Raw genomic sequence first — 26,259 nt, 5'->3', positions numbered from 1 at the left:
ATACAAGAAGAATTTGACGTCAGCTTAAGATTGGACCTGACAAAACACAAAAGCATTAGTCGCCAGCAACAGTGTAATTTTCAGTGGCATGTTTTCTGAACACAAAAATTAACCGAAATATACACTAGCCGAAAATAAAAAGCATTATTTGGAAATGATGCAACATTTATTAGACTACTTTGGCAGTTTTATATAGAATTCAGAACAAGCGACGTAAATTCGGCTGGTTTATATTCTCTTAATTTTCGGCAATTAACCTTCAATCTGCTTGGCACACTCGATATTTTACGCAAGACAATGGGTATCTGGTATCTCTCAATGGCACGTTCCCCTTTCAAATTTGGTTTACTTAGACCGTTATTATCTCAACTCCTGTCGAGAGACTACAAAGGAAGACAGTCGCCAATGGAAGAAGACAGCGGGGAGGGGACGGGATGGTCTAACATCCGTTCATTTACTTCAATTCACCACTCTAACCCATTTGAAAATTAGAGGCGCACGGCACGTAAGGTCAATTAGCTCCAAAACAGTCGTCCTACCTGGACAACATTTCAACATAACATTATCACAACTTATATCTGTAAAAAGGATTAGAAAACTTTACATTCGGGTCTGTGTTTTTCTACTTTTTGCTAAATAATTAAGTATCAAATTGAGTCCATTTCAGACGGTAAGCCTACTCCGAACAGACGCATGAAAATTTGTATCGTTTTCATCGCATTTTCATTAATGCTTTCATTTCAATTTTTGTCTGACTTAATAGTAGTCTTTATTTTATTTTTAAATCATCGGCTCGATAATTTAAATCGGGGTTGTTTTCCGGAAATTTATAGACTATTATTCTACATTTGGCGAGTAAACCAAAGAAGATTTGCCATTTTTGCTACATCATAAAACTTTGAATTCAGGTGTCTTTTCCACGGAAAATCAGATAGTCCAAAAAACGTCGTAGGAAGTTGTGATATATCATATTCAAAATCTTGCAACCGTGATTCGAGCTTCAACAAAAAACTCAACAGAAAATTTGTCAATGCCGTTGTAAAATTGATGTAACAGGAAGCTGTAAATAATCTCTTAGGCCATCTAAATGTGAAGTCTCACACCTTTCTTATCTCCAAATAAACAACAAGTTGCAAACAACCGTGGTCCAAATATTCTGTCCTACTTGGAGAGCAACAGACTATTCTTGTTGTTTCGACTTTCTTAACGGAATATTTGTGCTCGGAGTGGTTTTTTTCCTAGGACAAATTTCGACTTTTTAACTAGCCATTTTTGACTTATTTTTAAAATATGGTTCAAAAAATATTGTTCTTTTCAGCTTAAATTAAAAAAAATATTTCACCTGTGATCGTTTTTTGTAAAATTATGTGAGTTTAAAGATTGCCATTTTGGCCAATTTGGGACAATTAACGCGCGATATATTTCGCGCTATTAACGCGTAAGCGGAGATTAAACCCGTCTTAAAAATCGTTCCAAATTAGTTGTAGGAAGCTTAATTGCCATGATTTAATTGTTATTAGGAGCAAAAATTATCCCTTTTTTATATGGCGTGTGGGGTGATGATTTACACATAAAATCTCAAATAAAAAAAATAGTTTTATTTTATTACGCTTAATTTTTTCATGTTATTACTGCTCTAGAGACCTTAAAGGGAAGTCGAAACATTCAGGGCTTTGCCCTAAAACGAACAGTCTTGTTTCCATTTAATTATGCTTCTTCTTTTAAAGATGAAGGTACGTACTGATTTTTTGTTTTTTTTTTTCGTTACGAAATTTGAAATAATAATAGTCGGTGTTAAAAACCTTAGCATTGGCTGTACTTAAAAGCTGGTTATTGATTAAAATGAACACTTTCAAAATGAACAAATTTTATCGCAACAAAATTAGCGTTGCAACAATATTTGCGACTGAGGTTGGAACAAAAAGATAGTTCATACTATAACACAAGCTATGCTTGTGTAAAAATATACCAAAAAATGGTGGGAAAAAAGGAAGAAAATTTTATAAATTGTAATCTAGATAACAAAGGGCCAAGCGTGAAAAGCCAAACTATCGATTCACACCACCAAGAGCTTTCAATTTCAAAATCGTTTTAGGGTTCACACATTTTTAAAATTGAAAATATTCGAGGAAACGGGATTAACGGGCAACCTTTTTCTTCCGTTGGGAATTTTAAAAAGAAAATCAACTTTAAAACTAAAATATAAGCTGCTTATCTGACACTATTTCAGCTTTGTTAAGGCAAAAAAATTGAGCTCGGCTTGGAAATGAATTTGAAAAATAAAGTCAAAAAGGTGAAACATCCAAATGATTTGACCATATTTATTGATTGCTAAGAAGCGTAGCACGTCAACATCAATGCAGTTGATCGACATTTTGGAGCATTTGATAGTTCTAACATTTTTAGTTGGGCCCACACCGCACAGTTCAATAGTTTTTGAGGGATCAAACAACTAAACCAGTAATCAGAAACAACATCACATACGAAACAGGATAGCCGGTAGCTGTACAAGTAGCACAGAAGGTTCAAACAAAAATGATACCAGAAAATTCTAAATTGACAAAAAATATTTTTTTTTTGCAATTTTTTGTCTTAATTTCTTGTTCTTTTCTGTTTTTCAGAAACGTCAATTGAACTGAGACAACAAAAAAACGAGAAACATCGTTAACTATACTAAAAAATTGACGTTACAATTTTACAATTGGGAGGTCAGCCTCTCATCAAATTTCTTGACATCAAGAGATCTTCCTTGAATTTTTTTTGAATCCACGCTACAACCAGAAGTGCTGATATGAGCAGTTCTACATGCTCAATAGATACCGTTATATTTTTAGCATATGCGTCGCGGCACGAGATTTTTTTAATTAATGAAAGGGCTTACCATGGAAGAACCAACAATTATTAAAACCATAAACAAAATCACAATCAAAAGGGCTTTAATATAATACCACACTTGACCACTTTGAGAACTTTTTGTGAGGTAGTCAAAATTGGCTGAAAAACTACCCGAGTTCAAAGTTCTTTTCAAGTCTTCGAGTGGTCGGAACGATTACATACAAAAGGGAAATATTTAAAGAAAATTGTTGTTTTTTCTTATTGCCGTAGTCCTGATACGACTAACTTCATTACATAATCAATAAAAATACAACTTTAGCGTATATATCGCGACACACGGTTAAATTTGAATAAAAAAGGCATATCACTGAGGAAACAACAATTATGAAAACCTTAAGCCGATGAAATTATGCAAAAACGTCAACTTAAAGACAAATTCTGCGCCCTTAAAGACAAATTCTTTGTCTTATAAAGAGCTGCAACAGTACTATGCGCTGTTAAAACAATAGCATAGCTAACAGACAGTTGAAAAATAGCCAATGAACGCAAGGAAACGCAGACTTGTTTTCTTAAAAATTTTCAACTTTCGAATTTCAAAGAAAAAAACAGATGACCTAAAAACTTTTTCATGTTTAAGATTGACAATTAAATAGTTTGATAAAATCTACCCAATTAAGAAAAAGGGTTTATTAGGTAAAATTTTTACTCCGCTGGTATAGCTAAAAACTAAATTCCACATTCGAAACTAGAAGTTGATCACGTTTTTCGTGACAATAACTTATGCTGCTTGATGGCGGAGTTTGCCTACCCTTGAACAAGGGAAAAGAGGTGAATTTAACAAGAAATCATAAGTCAATCAAACCGCTTCAAATCAAAACTGAGCGTGAACAAGTTTTAAGATTTTTTCCTGAAAAACCAAAAAAAAAAATCTACAAGACCCATATAAGAGTACTCACTACGTTCATTACTCCTCCTAAACAAGTTAAAAATATATAAAATGATTAGCTTTTGCACAAATAGCACAGGATGTTACATCCAAGTTGCTCTAGTACTGATGAAAATGTTTAAAAAAACCTTATTTCGAAATTTTTCTTGATACCGCACACGTTTGCAAGAGTTCCTGACTTTGCTTACATTTAAAATAAAGCATTAATAATTTATCTAAACACTTTTTCTTAATAGTTAAATGACAAATTATATACAGAGCTAAACTTGCTTTCTTATTAATTTTTGTTTTTCACGAAATCAGAACATTAATCAGCTATTCATATTTGAATAAAGAAACAAAAATCATGACTAAAACTTTTTTTTTCGAAATCTAAATCACGACTAAAATCGGCTTTAAAATAATACAACAGTCAATATGGTACAACTTGATTAAGGAGTATCATATTTCACAGCTGATGAAACATGCCATAAGTCTAAAAATCCTTCTCATTCCATAGAGAAAAAGAAAAAAAACTGACTCGTATTTTGAAAAACTTCAAGAGTCGAATTTCAAAGAAAACATTATATAGATTTAAAGCTCTTTAGTTTCTAGAAAAAAAGGTAGTTCATACTTTTTTTTACAAAATCAAATCAATTTGAGAAAACTGGATCAATGTGTAAATTTTTTATACTGCTGGGACATCTGTTAATCAAATTCCACTTCGAAACTAGAAGTCGATCATGTTTTTCGTGACTTTTACACTTTTGCTGTTCGATACTGGAGTTTGTCTTTCTTTTGAAAAGAAGACAAACTCCAGTATCGAACAGCAAAAGTGTAAAAGTCACGAAAAACATGATCGACTTCTAGTTTCGAAGTGGAATTTGATTTACAGATGTCCCGCGAAAGTCAGACCGCGAAAAATCAAACTTGAGCGTGAACAAATTTAAAGACTTCGTGAAAAAAACGGAAAAAATCATCACGACCTATGTAAGAGTCTGAACTTAATAAAACGGTTTTCTTTCTACGTGGATTTTTTAACTGCAACCTAAGAGCATATATATTGCCTAGCGTTAGCATTTATCAATTTTGATGAATGAAACATAAATGGAAGTTAAATTGATTATATCTACTTGAACTTTTGATCCAATTCAAGTTGACTCAGTTAGGTGTTAACTCACGGTGGCTTTTTCAAGGCATCTAAGTAGGTGATGGTGCTGAGTCTCGAAGAGATTGGTGGAGGAGCCATTCGTGTTGTTGTCCAGCTCCACCTCAAAGTCCAAACCCTAAACAGCAAACAAACATAAACATCAACAGCATCAATCAAAGGAGACTGCAAATAACTATACATATCAGAGGTTAACCAAATCAATGCAAACTTGATTGATTTTTCCACATCGTAATGTTCGTAAAATACATAACAACGCAACAGAGTTCTACATATTCGTTTGATCGTGTACATTATAAACTCATCAGTATGAAATTAAATCCATATTTTAACCCTAACAAACTTGCTGCGCGAGGATGGGGGGGGGGGGGCATATTACAGCTTCAATCTTGTTCAAACGAGCAACTGATTGTCGCAATGTAATTGCTTGAGTTTATTTTAAATAAGTCAATATCTGAAGAGGCAATCACCTTAACTTTTTCATTTTAATTTTTGCAAAATATAGGCGATTTCAAGTGAGCGAATTTCAACGTTTCTTTCAAACTTTAATTTACTTTCTGCTTTAGTGGCCAATTTATTTTATGACTTTAACCGACATTTAATGCACGAGGGGAACGACAAACATGGGCAGTTCTGTTTCTGTTCTCGGTGCCACTGATTTAGACTTACGTACGTTTTTGGTCATCTTTTTTGGAGATGTGGGTCGGGTAATCATGTTTAAAGGTCGGGTAATCACCCGACCTTTAAAAAACAAACACAAATTATAGTGGACTACATTACATTAAACAAAATTATTATCAAATATTATAACAAAATACTAACTGGACTGCTCGTACACTAAGGCAAACCCCTAAATGCTCCGACTGCCCCCCTTAATGGGCATCGAAAAGTTGCTGGTCAAAAATTATTAAGAAATCGTAATATTTGGACATCATCACACATCAAATGTAAAAACTAGTCTAAAGCAGGGCCAAATTGGCAATTTTCAAACCCCCAGAATTTTACGGATACTAAAGGAAGGTAAATTAACGTTTTACATTCGATTCCCGAGTGAAATATTTTTGAGAATTGGTCTGAAAAAAAAACATCCCGAGCATATGTATTCCTTACTTTCTTCAAAAGTCGGAACAATTATAAAATGGAACAGCCAAAACATTTAGTTTTTCAAAAGATAAGTTATCAGACTCAGAATTCAAGCACTTCGTGAGGATTTTTCAGGAGTCGGAACAACTTTCCAAAATATTGAAGAAAATTTTCATAAGTCTTATCGGTTGAAAAGAAAAAATTGCTATTTATTACTCCCGTGACTGCATCAGAAGAGCAAAACTAGAATGCGATCACGCCATTTTTTTTATTTCAATTTCTCCATAGTTAAAACAGCCGACCGGCGAAAAAAAAGTGTTTATGATTTGATTTCATTCAAATCATATTTTTCAAGAAAGGCAGTTAATCCCTCCTTGGGTCAAACTTAAACAGATTTCAGGGGAACTTCTGAAGATACACAGGAAAACTGAAGGTTCTTGAGTTATTAATCGATCCACCTGCATACTGTCTACAAATTTGTTGGACCCAAACCCCCATACCCAATTGTTATTTTTATATCTATCGCTTTAATAGTAAATATTGTTTATTTAACTGAATGGGGGTAAGGGGGAGGGGGGGGGGCGTGAGAGGTAAGAGGTGAAAACAGACTGAAAAGCAGTTGGGTATTGAGAAATAGGTAGGGCATTGAATTGCATTGAAGTGAAATGGCAGCAAATCTGTTCAAACTTGCGTTCACTTCCCTCTTGCCTTAAATTTCAAGTCCATTCAAGATTTCACGTTACATGTAACTCCAAATGGAAACCCTAAATGAGGAAATAGATTTCTGATCAGTTGCAAATTCTCCTTCGGAATGGAGAGAATAAACACAAGTAACGGTTTCAAAAGTAAAGTAAAACAAACTGCTTATTTTAATTCACTTTCAAGGTAGCAAAATTAGCTTAATTGGAATTTCAAATTGGATCTACTGAAATAGCAGACTGAATGGATTTTGTTTGTCTTCTGCTCAGTAATTACCTACGGGCCCTATTGTGCTGTGACAACAAAGGTCTTCTCAATGTGGTTGAAGCAAAAAAGATACGCTATAGTACTGAGCGCAAAAAAGGTACAAAAACTATTGGTATGTTGTTGAACTCAAGTTCAACATAAGACGAGAATCAAATTCATTTTAACAATGGGAATACGAAAGATTTCACGCTTTTATGGAAATTATTTTACAAAAAAAAGAAAAATGGGTGGATTACTAGGATAAATATTTATTTACCAACAGATCGATTAGTTCACTAGAAAGTATCAGGTACCGTAGGAGGGATTGTTAACAGGATAAAACATCAAGGTATACAGTGCTGATTTAAATTATCCGGACTAAGAAAAGGTATGAAAACTAAGAACTCTATTAATTTACACTTATTTTGAAATTTACAGAAAATTTTACAACTAATAAACAAATTCAGATAAAAGTTAAACAAAAATCAACAAGTTTAGTATTTGGTATGATAACCATTATTTTTTAGAACAGCATTTATTCTACGAGGAATGCTCCGATATAACCGATGAATGTAGTCGTCCGGAATTGCCAAAAAAATTTCAAAAACTTGAAGAATAAGTTCTTTAACAATTGTAGGGTGTTTATCACGAATCTTCTGTTTCATGTAATTCCATAAGTTTTCAAAAATATCCAAATCTGGAGATTGTGGGGGCCAATTTTCCAAAACTTGAAAACCATTTTCCTGGAAAATATTTGTCGAAAATTTGGAATTATGGCAACTGGCATTGTCTTGCTGGAACATTTCGTCCAGATAAATGTTTTCCATCAAGTGGGTTTCAAGTATTTGCAATATTTGGCAGAATGAATGTTTCCGTCGATGACTACTATATTTTTTTCCCAAAAATTTTTATGTAGCCCCAAAACATCACTCTTTTTCCTCCAAATTTTGGCGTTGGAGTGATATAATTGGGATGATAACGCATATTTGGGGGTCGTCTCACATAAATCCTGGCACTGGAGTATAATTCAACGATGGTTTTGTCTGAAAAAAAACAAACACATTTTCCCAAAAACTTTGTGGTTTTTCTCGAAAGTTTTGGCAGCACTTTTTGCCATTTTTTTCTGTTGATGTCCAAAATTTTGGGGTTTTTTCGCTGACTCGTGCTCTCAGTCCTTTCTTGACCAAAATTGATCAAATTCTGCTGGCTGATAAATATCACGCTTGTTCATTTTTTTTCGAAGCTCCTGAGACGTCGCAAAAGGAATTTTTTTTTTGCTACCAAATGTATATAATTTTCGTCTCTTTCCGTAGCTTTTTTCGACCGACCAACATTTTTTGCGTTACAATAATGTCCGTTTTCCAACTTACGGCATTTCTCTAAAAAATACCACACGGTAGCTTTAGGAACTTCAGTTTTTTTCAATATTCTATGTAAACTGAAATTTTTAAGTGAAAATAAGCCCATAAAAAAGTAGCAACGTTTTTCTTTAGGTTTTCCAATGTTTTTTTTTTATTGTTGAATGTAGTAGGAATCTGTAAAAAACCGTTAAGTTCGAATAATTAGAGTTTTAAAAAAATATTAACGCCTTGTTCAGTTTTATTTTCACACCTTTAGTCCGGATAATTTAAATCAGCACTGTAGTCATGAGAGATAACTAAGTATTGAACCAGAACTATAAACTTTTTCGAATTTCAAGAATCTTTAATGAGTCACACTGCTTGATAAAACCAGTGATGTCCAATATAACCATTAGTTTAACCATTGGTTTAACCAATTGTTTAAACCGCTTGGTTAAATACAGATCTTTTTTAACCAATTAAAACTGGAACATTATAACAGCTTTTCAGGAGTGAAATTGGAAGCAGCTAGATAAGGCCAAGAATCATTTTTTTTCCACGGCTCACTAAACCTTCACTCAGTTGTTCTCCATCGATTGATAATAAGCAAATTTGTCGATTTAATATGATTTGAGGATCAACCGTACGATCCCCCCAAAGCAGTTTAAAGGGGATAAAATATGGATTGTTCAGAGACAAACTGTGAGAATAGCCTAGAATCATTCAAAATTAAGCGTTTTACTGAAAAAAAAAACGAGTTGTAATGATAATCTGAGCAATAACCAACATACAAATACAATCAAGCAAGCCAAAAATGTAGAAACCAATTTTATTTGAGCAATTTCATGAAATTTGCGCAATTTCTTGTTCTATACCGAATAAATTTTCAGATTTAATACATGCTTGTGGAGGACATTCTACGGTAGGTCATGTAGGGGCGGGGGATAGTACGGTTGATCCCAATTTGATAGTGTCCGACAAAATTCGCGTTCCGAATACTTTTAAAGCTTGCATTATTGTTCCGACTTTCGATACGAAAGTAACGGAATATTTGTGCTCGGGTGGGTTTTTTTTTCTTCAGACAAATTTCGACTTTTTAACTAGCCATTTTTGACGGAATTTTTTAATATCATTCGAAAGCCATTGTTGTCCTAAGCTCAAATTTGAAAAAAAATTTCACCTGTGATCTTTTTTCGTAAAGTTACGGGGGTTGAAAGACTGGCAATTTGGCCAATTTGGGACAATTAACGCGCGATATAATTCGCGCTATTAACGCGTAAGCGGAGATTTAATCCGTCTTATAAATTGTTCCAAATTGGTTGAACGAAGCTTATTTGCCATAATTGATTTGTTACAAGGAACGAAATCTATCTTTTTGTACTTTATATGGCGTGTGGGGGGATGATTTTTATTTAAAAAAATTTCAAATTTTCGAGAAAAAAAATTTCATTTTATTTTATTTCATTTTATTTTTTATGTTATTACTGCTGCTCAATAAACCTTAAAAGGCAGTCGGAACATTCAGGGCTTCGCCCTGATACGAGCATTCTTGTTTACTATAAAATTGAGAGTATTTATAACTTGTTTTTTTTTATAGTTTAAAAGCAAAATTGGTTTAACCGATTTGGTTGATAATATTTTAATTGGTTAATGGTTAAACAGTCGGTTTTACTTTTTTAACTGGACATCACTCAATAAAACCAGACCAAATTGAGAAAAATGAACCAATTTAAAAAAGTTTTACTCCCTTGGAAGGTCTACAAAACGAACATCGACGCTAAAGAATAAGACGAAGCTAAAAATTCATTCATGTTTTTTTTCGTGAAATGCATTTTAGTTATTGGGAAGCGTATTTTGAAGTGAATTGAACTGAACAAAAAATCAAAAATCCAACCGCCAAGAAATGTTTTTGTTTGAGCGCGAGCAAGATTTACGAATCCTGCAGAAAACATACGACCTACATAAGTACTTGAAATGAAGCTATTTATACATAGAAGTCTTTTTTTATTGAAGAGCTTAATGTGCCTCTAATTTGCCAAACGAATTAGAAGATGAACTAATACAGTCAACAGTTAACTGAGAAAATATCAATGAACTATAGGGGACGGACAAAAAATAATTGACAATAAAACATGGACTTGAAGGTATTTGAGTTTCAAAATTCATTTATGATTGACATTTTTTGGATAAAATAACCAAAATTGAGAAAAATGGATCAATAGTAACAATTTTATTGGGCTGAGAAATTAAAGAATGCACTTTTGAAACAAGAAATCGAAACTGTTTTGCACTAGTTTTACTTTCTTAGTTTGCCTGAACTTGATTTGACTTGAAAATAATAGTTAAGAAATACATAAATTCATTCATGCGCGCAATAATATTTATGAAGGCACTTGTCATGTAGTTGGTTTTTTCTTCAATTTAGAAAAAATGTTGTTTTTTTTTCACTTTTACTTCAATTCAACTGACTGTCCTAGTTTAGTTATGAAAATAATTGAATACTGCAAGCGAAATAGGGTTTAGTTGGACAGAACCAGTGTTATCAGAAATACAAAAAAAATTGTTGTAGTTTCAAGGAATAACTAGTACTTCATTGGAGTTCCAAATAAATGTTGGTCAAAAGTTAGCAAATTTCTTAGATATAACATTCAAGTGCCGCGATGATTACTTTGTCTTTGTTCGCAGGAAAAGCGTGCATGAAAAATGTTTTCTGTGTCCCAAATTAGGTGGAAGCTTCCTAACGATGCCCAGTTCCTTAGAGGGGACATTAGTATTAGTTTAGCCCATTTGCCAACATGCGATACTCCAACAATAGTACCAACACAAACAGAGACACACCAACAATAACCGACAAAAAATTCTTACAAAAATATGGAGCCCAACAATATAGATGATCGGTTTGTAGGGAGGAAATTTACACAGTCAGTTGGTGCACTCTTTTTCTTTCTCTCTTTATTTCCCCCCATTTCAGCACAGCACACTTTTATTGCAGTCATTAATCCATTTGAGCCCAACTCAATTTAGGCCAACTTTCTAATCGCAAAGTCCGATATAATCTCAAAAGGGAAGTGTATGTAGGGGGAAACCTAGTCTCCACCACTTCACTACTGACGAGGAATGTTCACGCCAAAATGACCGAAAGAAGCTGCTTAACACAAGATAATAACAATAACAAATCCAAAACAAAAGCCTTCCAAACTTAAAAAACATGAAACTAATTTCCGCTAAAATACCGCTCGATTCCTTGCTTTGAGAGATAGCATCAAAACTGCAAAAATCTTAACAATTTAGCCACCGTTTTGAGATACAAAGACTATATATATATGATTTTGATGACATTCGGCTTGCGGACGATTCGATTTAGTGGTATGTGGATTTAGAAAAAAGCTGAGCATTTGGGGGATGGCCATTCTCTTACCATCTAACTTCAGGGAGCTGCAAAAAGTACGCACACCATCAGAAAAAAAAACAATAAACTCTGAAGGCTTGGCCAAAACACAGAAGGCAATTAAATTTTATTATCTGGTCGCAAAACTGGGCAAGAAAGTGCGATAAGAATGATAGCAGGAAGCCGATTCTGAATAAATCAATCGATCAACAGAAAACAAACAGGGTGCTTGGTAACAAGTGACCGGGAAACTGCAAAAAAACGTATCCAGTGGCCAAAGCATCATATAACAATTTCTTTCTTCAAATTGTGCCAAAAATCTCAGCAAGCCAGAAGAAGATAGATTTGAGCTTATTTTCAATAATAAGCTACAAAGGAAAACACGGAGTTTCGTAAGACATTTCTGTAAACTCTAGCATGATGTGCCACAAAAATTGATTTTCATTTCAATTCAATAATTAGCGTCATTTCCGTCAATGGCTCCGTTTTATTTGCGATCGCTAGAAGAATTAGGAAAACATTTTCACAATTCCAACATTCAAATCCATACTTCTAGAAGATCCTGTTGCTGTTCAACTAGCATAAAATTTTTCAGCCAGAAAAACTGACAAAAAAAAGCGAAATTAAAAAATCGAATCATTTTTCATGATTTTCATTTATTGATTTTTCTATATTTAGACTGAAGGACGGAAATATTTGGGGCGGTAGCTTTTATTCAGTAGCGAAACAACTTTTTTAAAGGCTTTTGCGCCATATTACATTACACTTGATCCCGATTGATCTTCTATTGATGTTCTTTATACCTGCAAAAAGATCCAAATCCACACTTTCTTCCAATCTGTAAATGGCCTGAACGACCATCAAATCTAGTCAGCGACAAAAGGCACGACTTCTTAAACAAAGCATTTAATTAGAAGGACGTGTCATTGTACTCACGGAAGACCAAACACACTGTTTCGAAAAAGCGTTGGATTTATTAGAAACCATCAAATCCTATCAAACACCACTCATATCGCAATCAAAATCCTATCAAAATCATATCAAACACTACTCAAACTTTCAGTTCAAACATAATTGATAAGAGCACATGAAATAATTAAATCGCATCCATAAACTTTTTAAAAAAATATCCTGTGAAGAAAATGGCTGCCATCAGGCGAAACCATGAATGTTTCGACTGCTATTTTACTCGTCTCAGAAAAAAACATAGCCAACAGAATGTTGGTAGAGCCATGAACGCACGGAAATAGAAACTATGAAAAAACTGGATCAATAGAAAAAATTTTATCATGCTGGGAAATCCGTAAATCAAATTCCACGTTCGAAACTAGAAGTCGATCATGTTTTTGTGACCTTTAAACGTTTGCTGTTCCATACTGGAGTTTGCCTTCCTTTAGAAAAAAATTCAAAAGTCAAACCGCGAAAAAGTCAACCTTGAGCAAGAACATACTTTAAGACTTTTCCTGAAGAAAAAAATAAACAAAATATCACCAAGATCTATATGAGAGTATTCACTACTACGTTCATGATTCTTTTTACAAAAACGCTCATGACTCTCAATGAATATGCAATGAAATGCGTCTATAAGAAACGCGCTCTTTGAAAATAACTGGGAAGCTGCTCTTCGCTTCACTTGCAAGCTAGCGTTATATGAAAATAACAATGTCAAGTATCGTTGAGAAGTCACTAATGCTCACTCATAACTAATGGCTTCTTAAATTACAATTATTAGTAGTCGCTAAGTATCAAAAAATTGGAATCTAAGTCACAGTATTGTAAGCCCAACCAAAAACAGTTATCAGGCAACTGAAAAAAAACCTTAAAAACAAACATTAAAGCCAAAAAATTAAATGAAAAATTTCCAATGATTTGACTTTTCAAATAGAAATCAAACAAGAAAATTAAGGGTTTTTAAAACTATCAAAACTTCTCGCATCAGGGCTAATCACTGAGTGCTTCGACTGTAATTTCAAGTCTCTCCAAAACTTTTTCAATTGTTAATAAAAATTTCATAAAAAATGGAACATTTTTCATCTTTCGCACAAATAAAAACTACACAGTGATAAGCTTCGCATCTACTGAAACAATAGTTTGATTAATTAGCGGACCTCAAATAATTCTTGTTTGATTTTCGAGCGGGATTGCTTTGCGTCATTTGCTACACGTTTTCTCCTGAATTAAAAATCATCCAATGTGAAAAGCGAGACAGAAAAACTATCGAAAAACACAACTAATAACATCAAATATGCTTTTAGTATCATTTAGCAGGCAGTGAATAATCCTAAAAAAACTTGAGTAAGCCGCTGAGACAAAAACTAGAAAAATAACAAAATATTGTTGTCTTAAGTTTTTTTTCAAAAAAATCAATTTTTGATTTCAAACGACACAAAATAAAGTGACTGAGCTAAAAAACATAAAAAGAAACTTTTTATATAAAATAAAATGAGAAATGAAGCTGCAACTTTGCTAATCAAAAAGAAAAAGCGACAAAACGGAGCTTTAAAATGCACAAAAACCCAAATTTGTCACGTAATGCACTTTTTAATGCTTACAAAACTTTTGCATACAAAAATTTGGAATGTAATAAATTAAATGCAACCCCACCAACTTTGCATGTAATTAAATGGAATTGTTTAAAAGTTAGGCGTTTCAAAGAAAATAAAACAGAAGTATATTTGACGGTGCATTAGCAGTAGTTGTCGGAAACTTATGTCCTTGAGAAAAATTTGCATTTTTGAAAACTCAAAATTATCGATACGAATTATTGTAACTTTGCTTTTTTTTCTCTGACATATAAATACTAGTCTGCTATGCTGCCACTCTATTTGAATTTAGTCGAAAAACGGCATTGGATCTTTGTTTCATTTCGAAAAACTTGTACGCGGGTCATTCAAATATTGGAAATTTGAGACTACAGATATGGTTACCAGGAAAGATCACTCAAATAGACGAGTCTGTCGTAGCCAAGAGAACATACAATCATAATTTTCAGAGGATACTGCGAGGAAAAAAATCTCGGTCTTTTGAAGTTATCGAAGACAGGGGAGCTGAAACTTTGTTAGAGGTGATATATCGAAGAATTTGATGTTGGCACGCTAATAATCCCTTATGTAGACCGAGACACTTAGTTTTCTTTATGAGTCAGTAGATCACAGCAAAAATTCTAAGGATCCGACCAGCGGCGTTCATATAAATAAAATCGAAGCAATGTGGGGGCAAGCCTAGAAAAAATCGAAAGCTATGAACGGTGTTATTGATCTCTGGTTATATGCTCATCTTGGCAATTTTCTGTGGAGAAAACGTTTTGGGGGCGAGAAGTTTGTTTTTGACAACTTCATAATGCATGTGAAACTCCGTTACTCGAATTGGCCTTTTTTCAAATTTGAGCTCCGAGCATGAAACAGATTTTTGGAACATGAAAAAAATTCCGTCAAAAACAATAAATTCGATCACCGAAATTTGTCTGAACTAAAACAAATTTTTGTCATCTATATCTATATTCCGAGACAATAATTATTGTTCTTTAATATAAGGAAATGAATTATCTAATCGCAAGTACAATGACCTTGGAAGGTATGACAAAAACTCCCGTAAGTTCAAAAGAGCCCTTAGATCTTTTGAAGTTCTTTAGATAAATTACACTTCATAAGCAAAAAAATCAGCGTTAAGGCGCTTAAATCCTGTCGATTTTGAACACTTCATAGTTGAAAACGTTATGCCTTCATATTTGAAACAAAATTTTGCTAATTCTAAGATCAGAAAATATAAAACATTCTTATTTAAAAGGGAATCGATATTAGCTATAAGCAAAAACATAATAATTAATCATGTGAAGGTGAAATATTGAGATTATTAGAATAAGACAGAACTATATTAGAATCGAAAAATAAAAAATCGAGTTTGTACCATTCAAACATTTTGCAACATTAGTTTACTTTACCGGTAAACAAGTTTACTTTGGCATGGTTTGCAGTAATTTGAGTCTTAATAATTAATGAGCTAATTTCCTTTAGAGGACAAACAGATCTTTTAGTGGTTCTTTTGTGACGTCAGCAAACGAAGGAGCGAGTAGGCACCAGTGGCGTAGTAGGAAGTGCACTGCAAGTTCAAAGCATTCGAAAAGAACTTTGTTCTAAGTTGGAAGCGCTGCCACAATTTTCAGGGTGCATTGACATGGTCGAAGGATCAATCACCCGAAAAATTTCAAACATCCATGTCTTCTAAACACTGCAAAGCTGACTGATTTTCACGCTTTTCCTTTCAAAATTTTAAATTTTTATTAAGAAACATAATTTCGGGTAATTTGTTTGGGCATGAGCGAGGTATTCCCGTTTTCAGTATTCCAACCCAAACACTTGGGCGTGTGACAAATAAGTCGACAACTGTTATGACGACAATCATTTCCACGGAAAAAGTAGGAACTTCTTTCGCCTATGCAGTTTCAATATCGACATGCTTAGTTTTTGAGACACCACATGTAGTCAATCAAAAGACTGCAAATTTTTTCAGTCTTCTATAGATATTGTGGTCTAAATGTCCTGTCGTCCAATTTACCTAGCACCGTACACTTGATTAGCCGGTGTACAATACATTATTAATTTATCACCTTCTTTTTACTAATTTACAATACCGCACATGCGCATCTTTGTTTAGATCTATGGCAAACATGCGATGCGTGTATACGAATCTGGTTTCTCCTTCGCAAAAAAAGCGGTCAAAGCAGTAACAAAAAATAACAACTTCCATTTTTAGGGAAAATGTAAAAACTCAACTGATGAGGTATCATTGATCCTACTCCTATTTTTATGGTACAAATAGAATTTCACAGGAAAAATTTAGCAAAAAAATAATGGAAATTAAATGTATCAAATTGATTAAACGTTTTTAGTATGCTTAATTTGTGTTTTTTCAGAAGTCGAGATTAGTTGTTGCTAAATGAAACCTTTGGTCAGGCTTCCGTTATGTTATGATTCTGCATCAAGATCTAAATTTCGAAAAAAAAAATTAAAAAACGTATGTGATCAAAAAATGTTTTACATTTAAGTTCAAGTTTCACTTCTATGAAAAAGAATTACAATAGACTTTGTTTTCTCAATAAGAATCGAAGAAAAGCGACGTAGAACAACCGACTAAAACCAATATTGACAATTTCTAATTTTTGTAAAATGAAACATTAGTTTAGCACCCTATAATTTTATCTTCTAATTTTGAAAAATTCTATTTTTGTACGCTGCAATTTTTCAAGCATATCCGAGCATTTTTTGTTCGTCAAACAGCTGACATTATACATAACAATAGTATATCAAAAATAGAAAAACGGGCTTTGACAATAGGCATTGAAACGAAGCGGCATGCACACGTTGAAACTAAAAGAAACAAAAGAAGTTTCGCATCAATGACGATATAACGAGAACAAAACAACAGATAAAATAATGCTAAAAAAATTTTGAAAATAGAAAAAAAATAAAACCAACAAATGCCAAAAATAAATATAACTAATAACTAAGCATCGGATGCATTTTCAATTAGACTCGCTAAGCATTTAAAAAATAAATCTCGCTTAAGAAGTAGAATGTGCTACTCGGAAGGCGCAAAGAAGTCGTACTTTGCTCAAACTCTAAGATGGTTTCATTTCAGGAATGAATTACAGCGCATATCAAGTCCAAACTTTTAGCTCGGTTTTTGTGACGTACATTACTCAGCTGATAAGCAATCCAAACAAAGTCCTTCGCCCTGCAAGGGGAGTATACTTCGTTGGTGGGACTGGCTGAGGTACTGTCGCTTGGTATCTAGCTAAATTTTGTATGTGTTTCAGACACTATTTTCAATTCAACCTATTAAAGTGACAATGTCATGGTTTAATGCGCCTAGGATTAATTTTCCAGGTTTTCAGTAGCATACTTTTCTTCGCTTTAGATATTTGGACACTGACAAAACTAAAACCAGGAAATCGCTCATTTTTCTGTTCAATACTAGTTTTACATGAGAGACAGCCTTTCATTGGTCATAGAAGAGCTTCTTCGACCAATAAAACACCCAGACTTTTTTTTGTGTCAAATTTAAATGTTTTTAGTTCAAATGACGAAAGTATTTAATCCACTTTTAGCTAAATTTGTGCCTGAATAGCAAAAATTTCTCTTTTTGGACCATTTTTGAAAATTGAGACAATTGTTCTGATTATCTTTTTGGAATTACTATCCAGTTTTATGAGGGTTAAACTTGATACCACACTAGATGGCCAAAAATGCTTCTTTAAGCTACCTGATTTTGTATGGAAAACCCACCCTAGACCATAGTTTTTCCCCATTTCTGAAATACGGACTTGTTTTTTGAAATATCTAACTTTCGAACTTGACAAACATATATATGCCCTTACAACTCATGCTTGAGTACAATTTAAAATTGATAAATTTCACTCAATTTGAGCACACTGGATCATTAGGCAACTTTTTTATTCCGCTGAGAAATCTAAAAACTTAAATCTACAGACCGTTCGAAAAGTGTCAATTAACTCAAGAAAACTGTAATATGAACGAGTTAATTTCGAATATTTTCCTCGAACATCTGAAAATTATTATTATTTTTTTAAATTTCGAAAACAGTTTTTTGATTGACAATTTCATAAACATAGCTAGGAGACAGTTGGAAAAGACTCAATGAACGCAAAAAAAATGAGAAAAAAATACTGACTCACTTTTTCGATTTTTTTTTGAGAGCCAAAAGCGAGAAAAATGACAAAAAATATTGTTATCTTCAATTTTTTTCCAAAAGTTTGACTTATGTTTTTCAAACAACATATAGAGAAACATAGCCAATCAAAGATTGGAAAAGAGTAAGGAACGCAAATGAATCTTAAAAAACGCTTTGTGGAAAAAATCTCAACTTTCAAACTTCGAAGAAAAAAAGATGCACTTAGAGCTCTTTGATGTTCTGACACAATTTATGATTGACCATTTTTGATGAAACCAACCCAACTTGAGAACACTAGATCATTAAAGCAAATTTTTATTTCGCTGGGAAATCTGAAAATAAAATTCCACTGTCGAAACTAGAAGTCGATCACGTTTTTCGTGACTTTTACATTTTTTTCTGTTCGTTATTGGAATATTGGAGTTTGCCTTCCTTTTAACAAAGGAATTGAACTAAACTTAAGAAGAAACCAGAAGTCAAACCGCGGAAAAGTAAATTTGAACATGAACAAATTTTAAGATTTTTCCTGAAAAAAAAAACATTCAAACTCATCACGACCTATATAAGAGTCTGCTGATCTACGTTCATTCGCTTTTAAGAAGATGTATTTTTCAGTTTTATTGAAAACAAAAATTCAAGAATATTTTACGGCTCAGTTTTTTAGATAAAATTAACTTATATTGACGAAAATGTTTATTTATGTTTTTCCCGGCCCTATATTTCTCCTTACAACTTTGGGCCATGCTTGCGTGGGGAGATATATTATATACTGCCGTACTCCGTTTCACCTTGAGGAGGCAGATGAAATTTGAACCCCTCCAACTGTGACCGAAGGGGAATTCGAACCCCCAAACTTCATGTAAAAGACCGCGCATCTGGCTCACTCGGCTTCTTTGCAATGTAATTGAACGTTTGCTATTATAGAGCAGGAGCTGATTTCCATGTAACAAATGAATTTAAACTAGAAATAGGTCGAAGTCAAACCCACAAACTATTTACTCTTGCCTTTAAATTTATTTTACTAAGCACAGCAAAAAAACTACACAACCTAGATAAGTGAAAACTCACGAAGTTCTTTGATGCTTATTACCATTAAGTTGTTGAAATTAACAAGTATTGTCTTTTTTATTGTCCTCATTTCATAGCTTCGTTATATCATAGAAAGTAGAATAAAAGATTGTACATCCATGATCCGTGCTCGTTTCATCGGAATGGGGCCCGGAAAAACAACCAAAAACATATACATAATTTGTAAACAGGAAAATGGGCAAAATAATGTTTACCAAATTAGCAGTTCTCACTGAAGAGTGCGTATAAGGGCCAATTACCCGGTGAATAAATGGTGTTAAATAGAAAGAAATCAAGAGTAGGTGGTGAAATGCTTTGAATAAGAACTAACCTGCATCTCGAGTGCTTTCTTCTTGGCCACAAATGCAGTCCCGCTCGCATTCTTGGCCAGTCGTATTCTCGCCATGCGCGCCTTCTAAAACACAAACACAAGGATAGTCCCAGATGCTTTGCAAGAAGCACAAAAAATTCGTTGAAAAGAAATTGGAAAATTTCTTTGTTGCTCTGTAAGGTACGGGATAAAATTTAAGTTTCAAAAATTAATTCAAAACAGCTAAAATATTGATACACTCCTTTTCTCGTCCACTTTCTCAACGCGGTTAGTGGGCTCAATGTTTTCGCAGCTTGCGAAAACTGGGAATATAAGGCGCGCATTGTTTAGTCAAATCTGGCTATTGCAAACCTGGACATGGATAAATACTAAACTTAAAACTAGGTCAAAATTGTGTCAGAATTAGGGCACCTTCTTTGGTAAGTTATAAAATAGGGATGTCCGGTGCATTGAAAATACTGTTTCTCGGATTACACTTTTTCTGTCACTCAAATTACACTTTTTCTGTCACTCGGATTACATTTTTTCATCTGCCTCTCGGATTAAATTTTTTCAGCCGCTCGGATTACATTTTTTCAGATTTCGAGAGAGACGCTTTAAAACCTATAATGAGGCAAAAATTGTGCCGAGTTTTTTCGTTTTCTACCATTTTAACTCTAAAAAACTTAACACCATACAGTTTCACCTGATTGAGCATCTGATTTTCCCGCTGAAATGTCATGATTATGCTCTCATCTAATTGAAAGTGAATTACAAACTTGTCGATGAAACTCTTTAGTAATTCAGGAAGCCTCATTTCAACCTAATTTATAACTCGGATAAACCAAGCTTTTCAATATGATGCGTGCGTTAATTGCAGGATTAATTCTGGTGTGATAGAAGTTACAACCAGCAGTTCATACAGCATTAATCTTGGGGTTAAGTTAAAAAATCGTTGATAAATTTGTTGATTAAAATTGTTGATTATTCAAAATATTTAGTACTAAAATGACTAGGTAAAAAACTTGCGTTGTTAAATTTGTTGTCATTAAATTGTAGAACACCGTTTTGTCGTACAAATTTTCGAACACCGTCAAAAGTCAATCCTCATGAACGCCAGCACGCTTGTGATTTTAGCTTTAGGGGCAAACATTTTCAACTTAATTTTTTCCCGCTAAATTCTAGAATTGACGTGAATAGATTTGTAAAACAAAACAAGACTGCTCGTATCAGGGCGAAGCCCTGAATGTTCCGACTGCTTTTTAAGGTTTATGGAGCAGCAGTAATAACATAAAAAATTAAATGAAATAAAATAAAATTAAATTTTTTTTTTTAAATTTGAAATTTTTTTTATAAAAATCATCCCCCCACACGCCATATGAAGTAAAAAAAGATAGATTTTGTTCCTTGTAACAAATCAATTATGGCAAATAAGCTTCGTTCAACCAATTTGGAACGATTTATAAGACGGATTAAATCTCCGCTTACGCGTTAATAGCGCGAAATATATCGCGCGTTAATTGTCCCAAATTGGTCAAAATGGCAATCTTTAAACCCTCATAACTTTACGCAAAATGATCACAGGTGAAATATCTTTTCAAATTTAAGCTCAGGACAACAATGGCTTTCGAATGATATTAAAAAATTCCGTCAAAAATGGCTAGTTAAAAAGTCGAAATTTGTCTGAAGAAAAAAAAAACCCACCCCGAGCACAAATATTCCGTTACTTTCGTATCGAAAGTAGGAACAAAAAGGATTCAATTGGTTAAATCAAGCATTGAAATGGAAGCGAGTTAAAATTTGAATACCCTGAATCTCACATCTTTAGTTATGAATAATAAATCGCTAAAATTATTTTAGCCATTAAAATTGTCTAAGAACAACACTGGCTTGTATATGTATTCTGTTAATACAACCTCTGACTTCGAAACAAACAAACACGACCTAATTAAATATCTTGGAAGCTTGAGTCACAGCTTGAACGATACAATGCTTGAATGCCTTCGAGGAAATATGAACATCGAAACAAAAAATGTATTGTTCCGACTATTTCGGAAGAAAATGACAGACTATTTGTGCTCGAGGTGATTTTTCTCCAGACGAATTTCGACTTTTTAACTATCATTTATTGACAGATTTTTAAAATATAATTCGAAAAGTATTGTTATTCTGAGCTCAAATTGAAACCGATATTTCACCTGCGATCATTTTCGTAAAGTTAAGAGGGCTTGAAGATTGCCAATTTGGGACAATTAACGAGCGATATTAACGCGACTATGTGGAGATTTAATCCGTCTTAGAAACCGTTCCTAATTAGATTAAGGCATGCTAACTGATTTATTCAATACTTTGCTGTATACATAATATATCACTTTGTACATTAAAATGTGTGAGGAGGGTTTCCAAAAAAACTCGAAAAACATTTACAATTTTTTTTCTTCATTTTTTTGAAAATTTATTCAATTATTTTAATTCAAACTACTCTATAGAAATTAAGATGCAGTCAGAACATTCAGAGCTTTGCCTTGATACGAGCAGTCTTGCTTGGTTTTTGCAGACCTTTCCCACCCCTCCCGCGCCCAAAAGAAATAACGTTTCAAAATTTCAGTTCCTGCTCCTCTCCTTGTCAGACATGGAGCAAAACACCGATTTAGTTCAGGTTTGAAAGAAAAGTTATAGAGACTGGCCACATGAATATGGCAAAGCCATGACAGTGTCCAATGATTAACAGGGGAACGAAGGAAATAACTCTAATTCGATTATTCACACTTTGTCTGCTGAGCCCACCAAGTACATAATGCTCCTAATTTAATTAGCGGTTTTGGTATTCATGCCACAACCAGATTCCATGCCACAAATTTAATGACATTCAAGAAGTCTTGACACGAGGAGATAGCAACGTTGGAAAATTGGAATTTAAATTAGCTGACAATTAGAATTTTCATAAATGCCACAGCGAAAACGATTTCAGGTAATTAGCAAAGACTATATTTTTTGGAAATAGCTCTCAATTTATGCGTATTGATATTCATCTTAAAATCTGGACTACAAAAAAGTTTGGCTCGCTCTATAATCAATACTATTATGAAGCTCTCGAGTAAGAGTGGAATAACTTATTATTATACTCCTCCTAATTGGGTGAACCAAATAATTTTTTGTCCGACTTTCGCAGAATATTTGTGTGTTCGGGGTGGTTTTTTCTTCAGACAAATTTCGGTTTTTAACTAGAAATTTTTGACAGATTTTTATACCATCCAGCAGCTTTGTTGTCAGCGCAAAAAAATCGAAAAAATGGAAGCCACTGATTTCTTTGATATTTTTAATTTCCATTAGATGATTAAAATTAAACACGTACATCTTTTTTCCCTGATTTCAATTATTTTGACTATCAAATACGGCCCAACGACAATCAAAGTTATTACATTTTTCTGATACAATGAACCTATCAAGCTATCAAATGGAATACAATAAAAAGGTATGACGCATGATTTGATCAAGCATGAATGAACGAGTTTTCTGGAAAAAAAAATGAAAATTGAGAGGAATAGAGAGACTATTTCCTAGCATAGACCCGACTCAGCTGCATTTGGCCTCCATAAGTTGCCAAAAAATAATTGTAAAATCAAAGAGTGGGGACAGTAATTGTTCAGTTACTAGTCTACTAGAGTGGGGGCTACAATGATAAATAGCTTAGAGAATTGGGTTTACCCAATATTGGAACTGCAAGATACTAACTAAAATTTAAGTTCAACTTTTAGTTTGCATAATCTATAAACTGCGGAGAGTTAGAAACTGAAAAATTAACACGAAAGCGTAAGTAATGAAAAACAATTCTTTCGCATATGTGAGATAGAAGTCTATTTAAAATTGCTAAGTTGGACTAAAAAAATTTGAGAGCAAAGCTAGTTCTCCTCTCTACTAGGAATTAAAACTCAACCTTTTAAACTTAACGACTTTTAAGCTAAAGAGTAGAATTTGTCCCGAAAAAAAACGCTATTTCCTTTTTCTGAAAAAAAAAACAGTACCAAAATTGGCATTTCTGGGCAGCCAAATAAGCCTTTCATTAGCGGATGATCTGTAAAAAATGATCCTAAATAAGTTTTTAAAAATCACTTCGTTCATTAGCATTACAAAATAACACAAGTTCTTACTAATATCTGATACCGTCACTGATACAAAGTGGGGGCCATTTAAAAGTCTGTAGTAAGCGGGGGTTGTGCTGATTACAGGGGGATTCCTTTTGGGCTAAGGAGGAAAAAAACAAGCATGAAATTAGGGAAAAGAAAAGAGAGTAGAGAAAGCAATCAAGCTAATTGACTGCGAAAAGGTAAACTGGCAGCAGAGGTAACAGCAGCAGAATAAGAAGAAAATGTATTTTACGACTTTTCCAAAATGAGACGTTAAAATGGTCAAAGTTGGCAGTCATAAGACAGAAAATGTAGCAATTGACCGAAAATGAAACAAAAAAAACCGAGAGTTTGTGTAAAAATTCTTATGACTACTTTTTCCATTTTTGATCAACATAAGGTATAGTGAAATTTTGGCCTAACGTTTGTTATATCGACTTCTTGTTATATCGAACTTGTTTTTACATCAGTAACATGAAAAAAAAAAAGCTGCGCATTAAAAAAGAATACGGCAAAACAAGTTGCATATTAGTATGGTGCAAAAGAATAAAAAGAAAAACTCCGAGGATACAGAAATTAGCATTGACATCCTGCTAACAATATACCCTCACGTTCCAAATTATTACTATCACGCTTTGACCGAAAACAAAGCAAGGAAACATGCAAAAATAAATAACAAGTTACAACAGAAGGAAGGGAAATGGTGAACAAAATATTTACCACTTCTTTTCCTATCTTCACTTCCTTTTCTTACCAAGTTGTGAATGCTGAAAAAACTTAAATCGCAAATGAAAACTCGAAAAAATTGGAACGATGAAGAAGCTCAATAAACTAGACTAGACACACGCTGCGATAACTACAGCAATTGCAAGGCTAATTTTAGCCTCAACACAAAGGGCAAACATGATTCTAAAATGAGGGCTAACAGTTTTATGACACGGGACAAAATCAAAAAATTAATCAAAAAAGTTCATTTTGAAGTCACAGGCTACGGGATTTTAACAGAATTTTAATCAGCATTCTGCTTTAAACGGTGAACGCTCGCGTAGTTGAACGGGATAGTTAAAATATTAAACATGTTTGTTTTGATTTCATTTAAAGAATAATGGCATTTTTCCAAAATTGTATTTGCCAGTGTGAATAGCCTCTTTCGTGCTTTGCCAGTGAGAATATTATGATTTGACAGTATGAATAGCCCCTTTTTTTGAGGACACTTTTGAAAAAAAAATTAAAAAAAACTACAGTCCAAAGTGAAGGTCGCACTCGGCCAACTTCTCTGTTCCAAGTAGAATGCCAGTTCTCGCACACGTTAGTCGTTCGCAAAATTTAGGGTCTATAATAAAAAATTCAGTTGAATCTTGGATAAGTTCGCAATAATCGATGGGTATAATTCGATGGGTATATAACAACGAAAAAAATAACTTCGGACTGTTGGAGATATCGCAGAGAGCTTTCGGTTGCAAAAATTGCCCAACCCGGCAAGAAATTGATGTCAAGTAAAAAAAAGTGACTATCCATATTTTTCTCAAACCCATCAAATTTGACTTCAGATATTAATTTTGGAATCAGAGCTAGAAATTTGTTCCGTTTTCTTAGAAGTGAAGATCTAATTCGATAATATTCTGGTGGAATAAAATCCTGTAAATCAAATGGAAATTTTTAAATTATCTGTCGTATTTTTTTATTTGGTTAATTGGGTTTCTTTCAATTTGGTCAAAAAGTTGCAGTCGAAATTTTTCTTTCTCCAAATCTTCAAAACTTGCATCATAGGTGTGTTTATTTTTGTTCGTTATAATATATGTAACTTGCAAAATTGTGATAAGTCGACATTTGCAAGATGCTTCTGTACAAACATAATATTGGGCGTTTTTGCTTTTACTATTCTTCTTAAACCTGTAGCCATCAATAACCAAGTTAAACCCGCCTCTAGCTTTTGATGGATCAATGCTGAATTTGCGCATATTAAACGTATAACTGAGACTGTATACTTAATCAATGCCGTAAGTCCTAGTGGTTAACGCGTTTTTCTCGATTAGTTGTAGATTATTTCCGCGTAGGTTCGAATCCAGCTGTCTACCTTTCATTTTTGAGAACAAAGATTTTTAATTTCTGCCAGTCAATACAATGTCATGTTTTCAAATTTTTATGCTAGTCGAGCTTTATGCTAGTCGAGCGGTCATCAATAGGGAAGTCAAGTTTTGTAACAACTAAATTAAAACGAATGAAAAGCTGTCAAAAGGAAAAACAGTTAGTAGGTTTGGGTTTCCGCGGGTGAATTAGGCAATCCTTAAAAAACAAAGATTAGTGGGTTTGGATATGTTCTCAGAGGGTCAAGATATTTTCCTTGCTAAATTAATTGATTTCGGTTTTTCAGGGTCAA

The 26,259-nt window shown here is 33.6% G+C and overlaps 1 protein-coding gene across 2 annotated transcripts in view; it reads right to left on the bottom strand.

Moving 5' to 3' along the window:
* Positions 1-26,259, bottom strand: part of LOC134843771 (potassium voltage-gated channel protein Shal-like) — a 63,777-nt gene that overhangs the window by 9,254 nt on the left and 28,264 nt on the right. For both annotated transcript variants that reach the window (XM_063860035.1, XM_063860036.1), the window contains exons 3-4: positions 19,774-19,857; positions 4,942-5,046 (exon numbers count right to left, since the gene is read on the bottom strand). In XM_063860035.1, the coding sequence (XP_063716105.1) occupies positions 4,942-5,046; positions 19,774-19,857 (189 nt within the window). The remainder of the gene's footprint in view (positions 1-4,941; positions 5,047-19,773; positions 19,858-26,259) is intronic.

The sequence above is a fragment of the Symsagittifera roscoffensis genome, chromosome 4 (genome assembly GCF_963678635.1).
Source record: "Symsagittifera roscoffensis chromosome 4, txSymRosc1.1, whole genome shotgun sequence".
Taxonomy (NCBI): domain Eukaryota; kingdom Metazoa; phylum Xenacoelomorpha; order Acoela; family Convolutidae; genus Symsagittifera; species Symsagittifera roscoffensis.
Note: the sequence above shows the minus strand (reverse complement) of the source record. Positions and strands in the feature narration are given on the sequence as shown.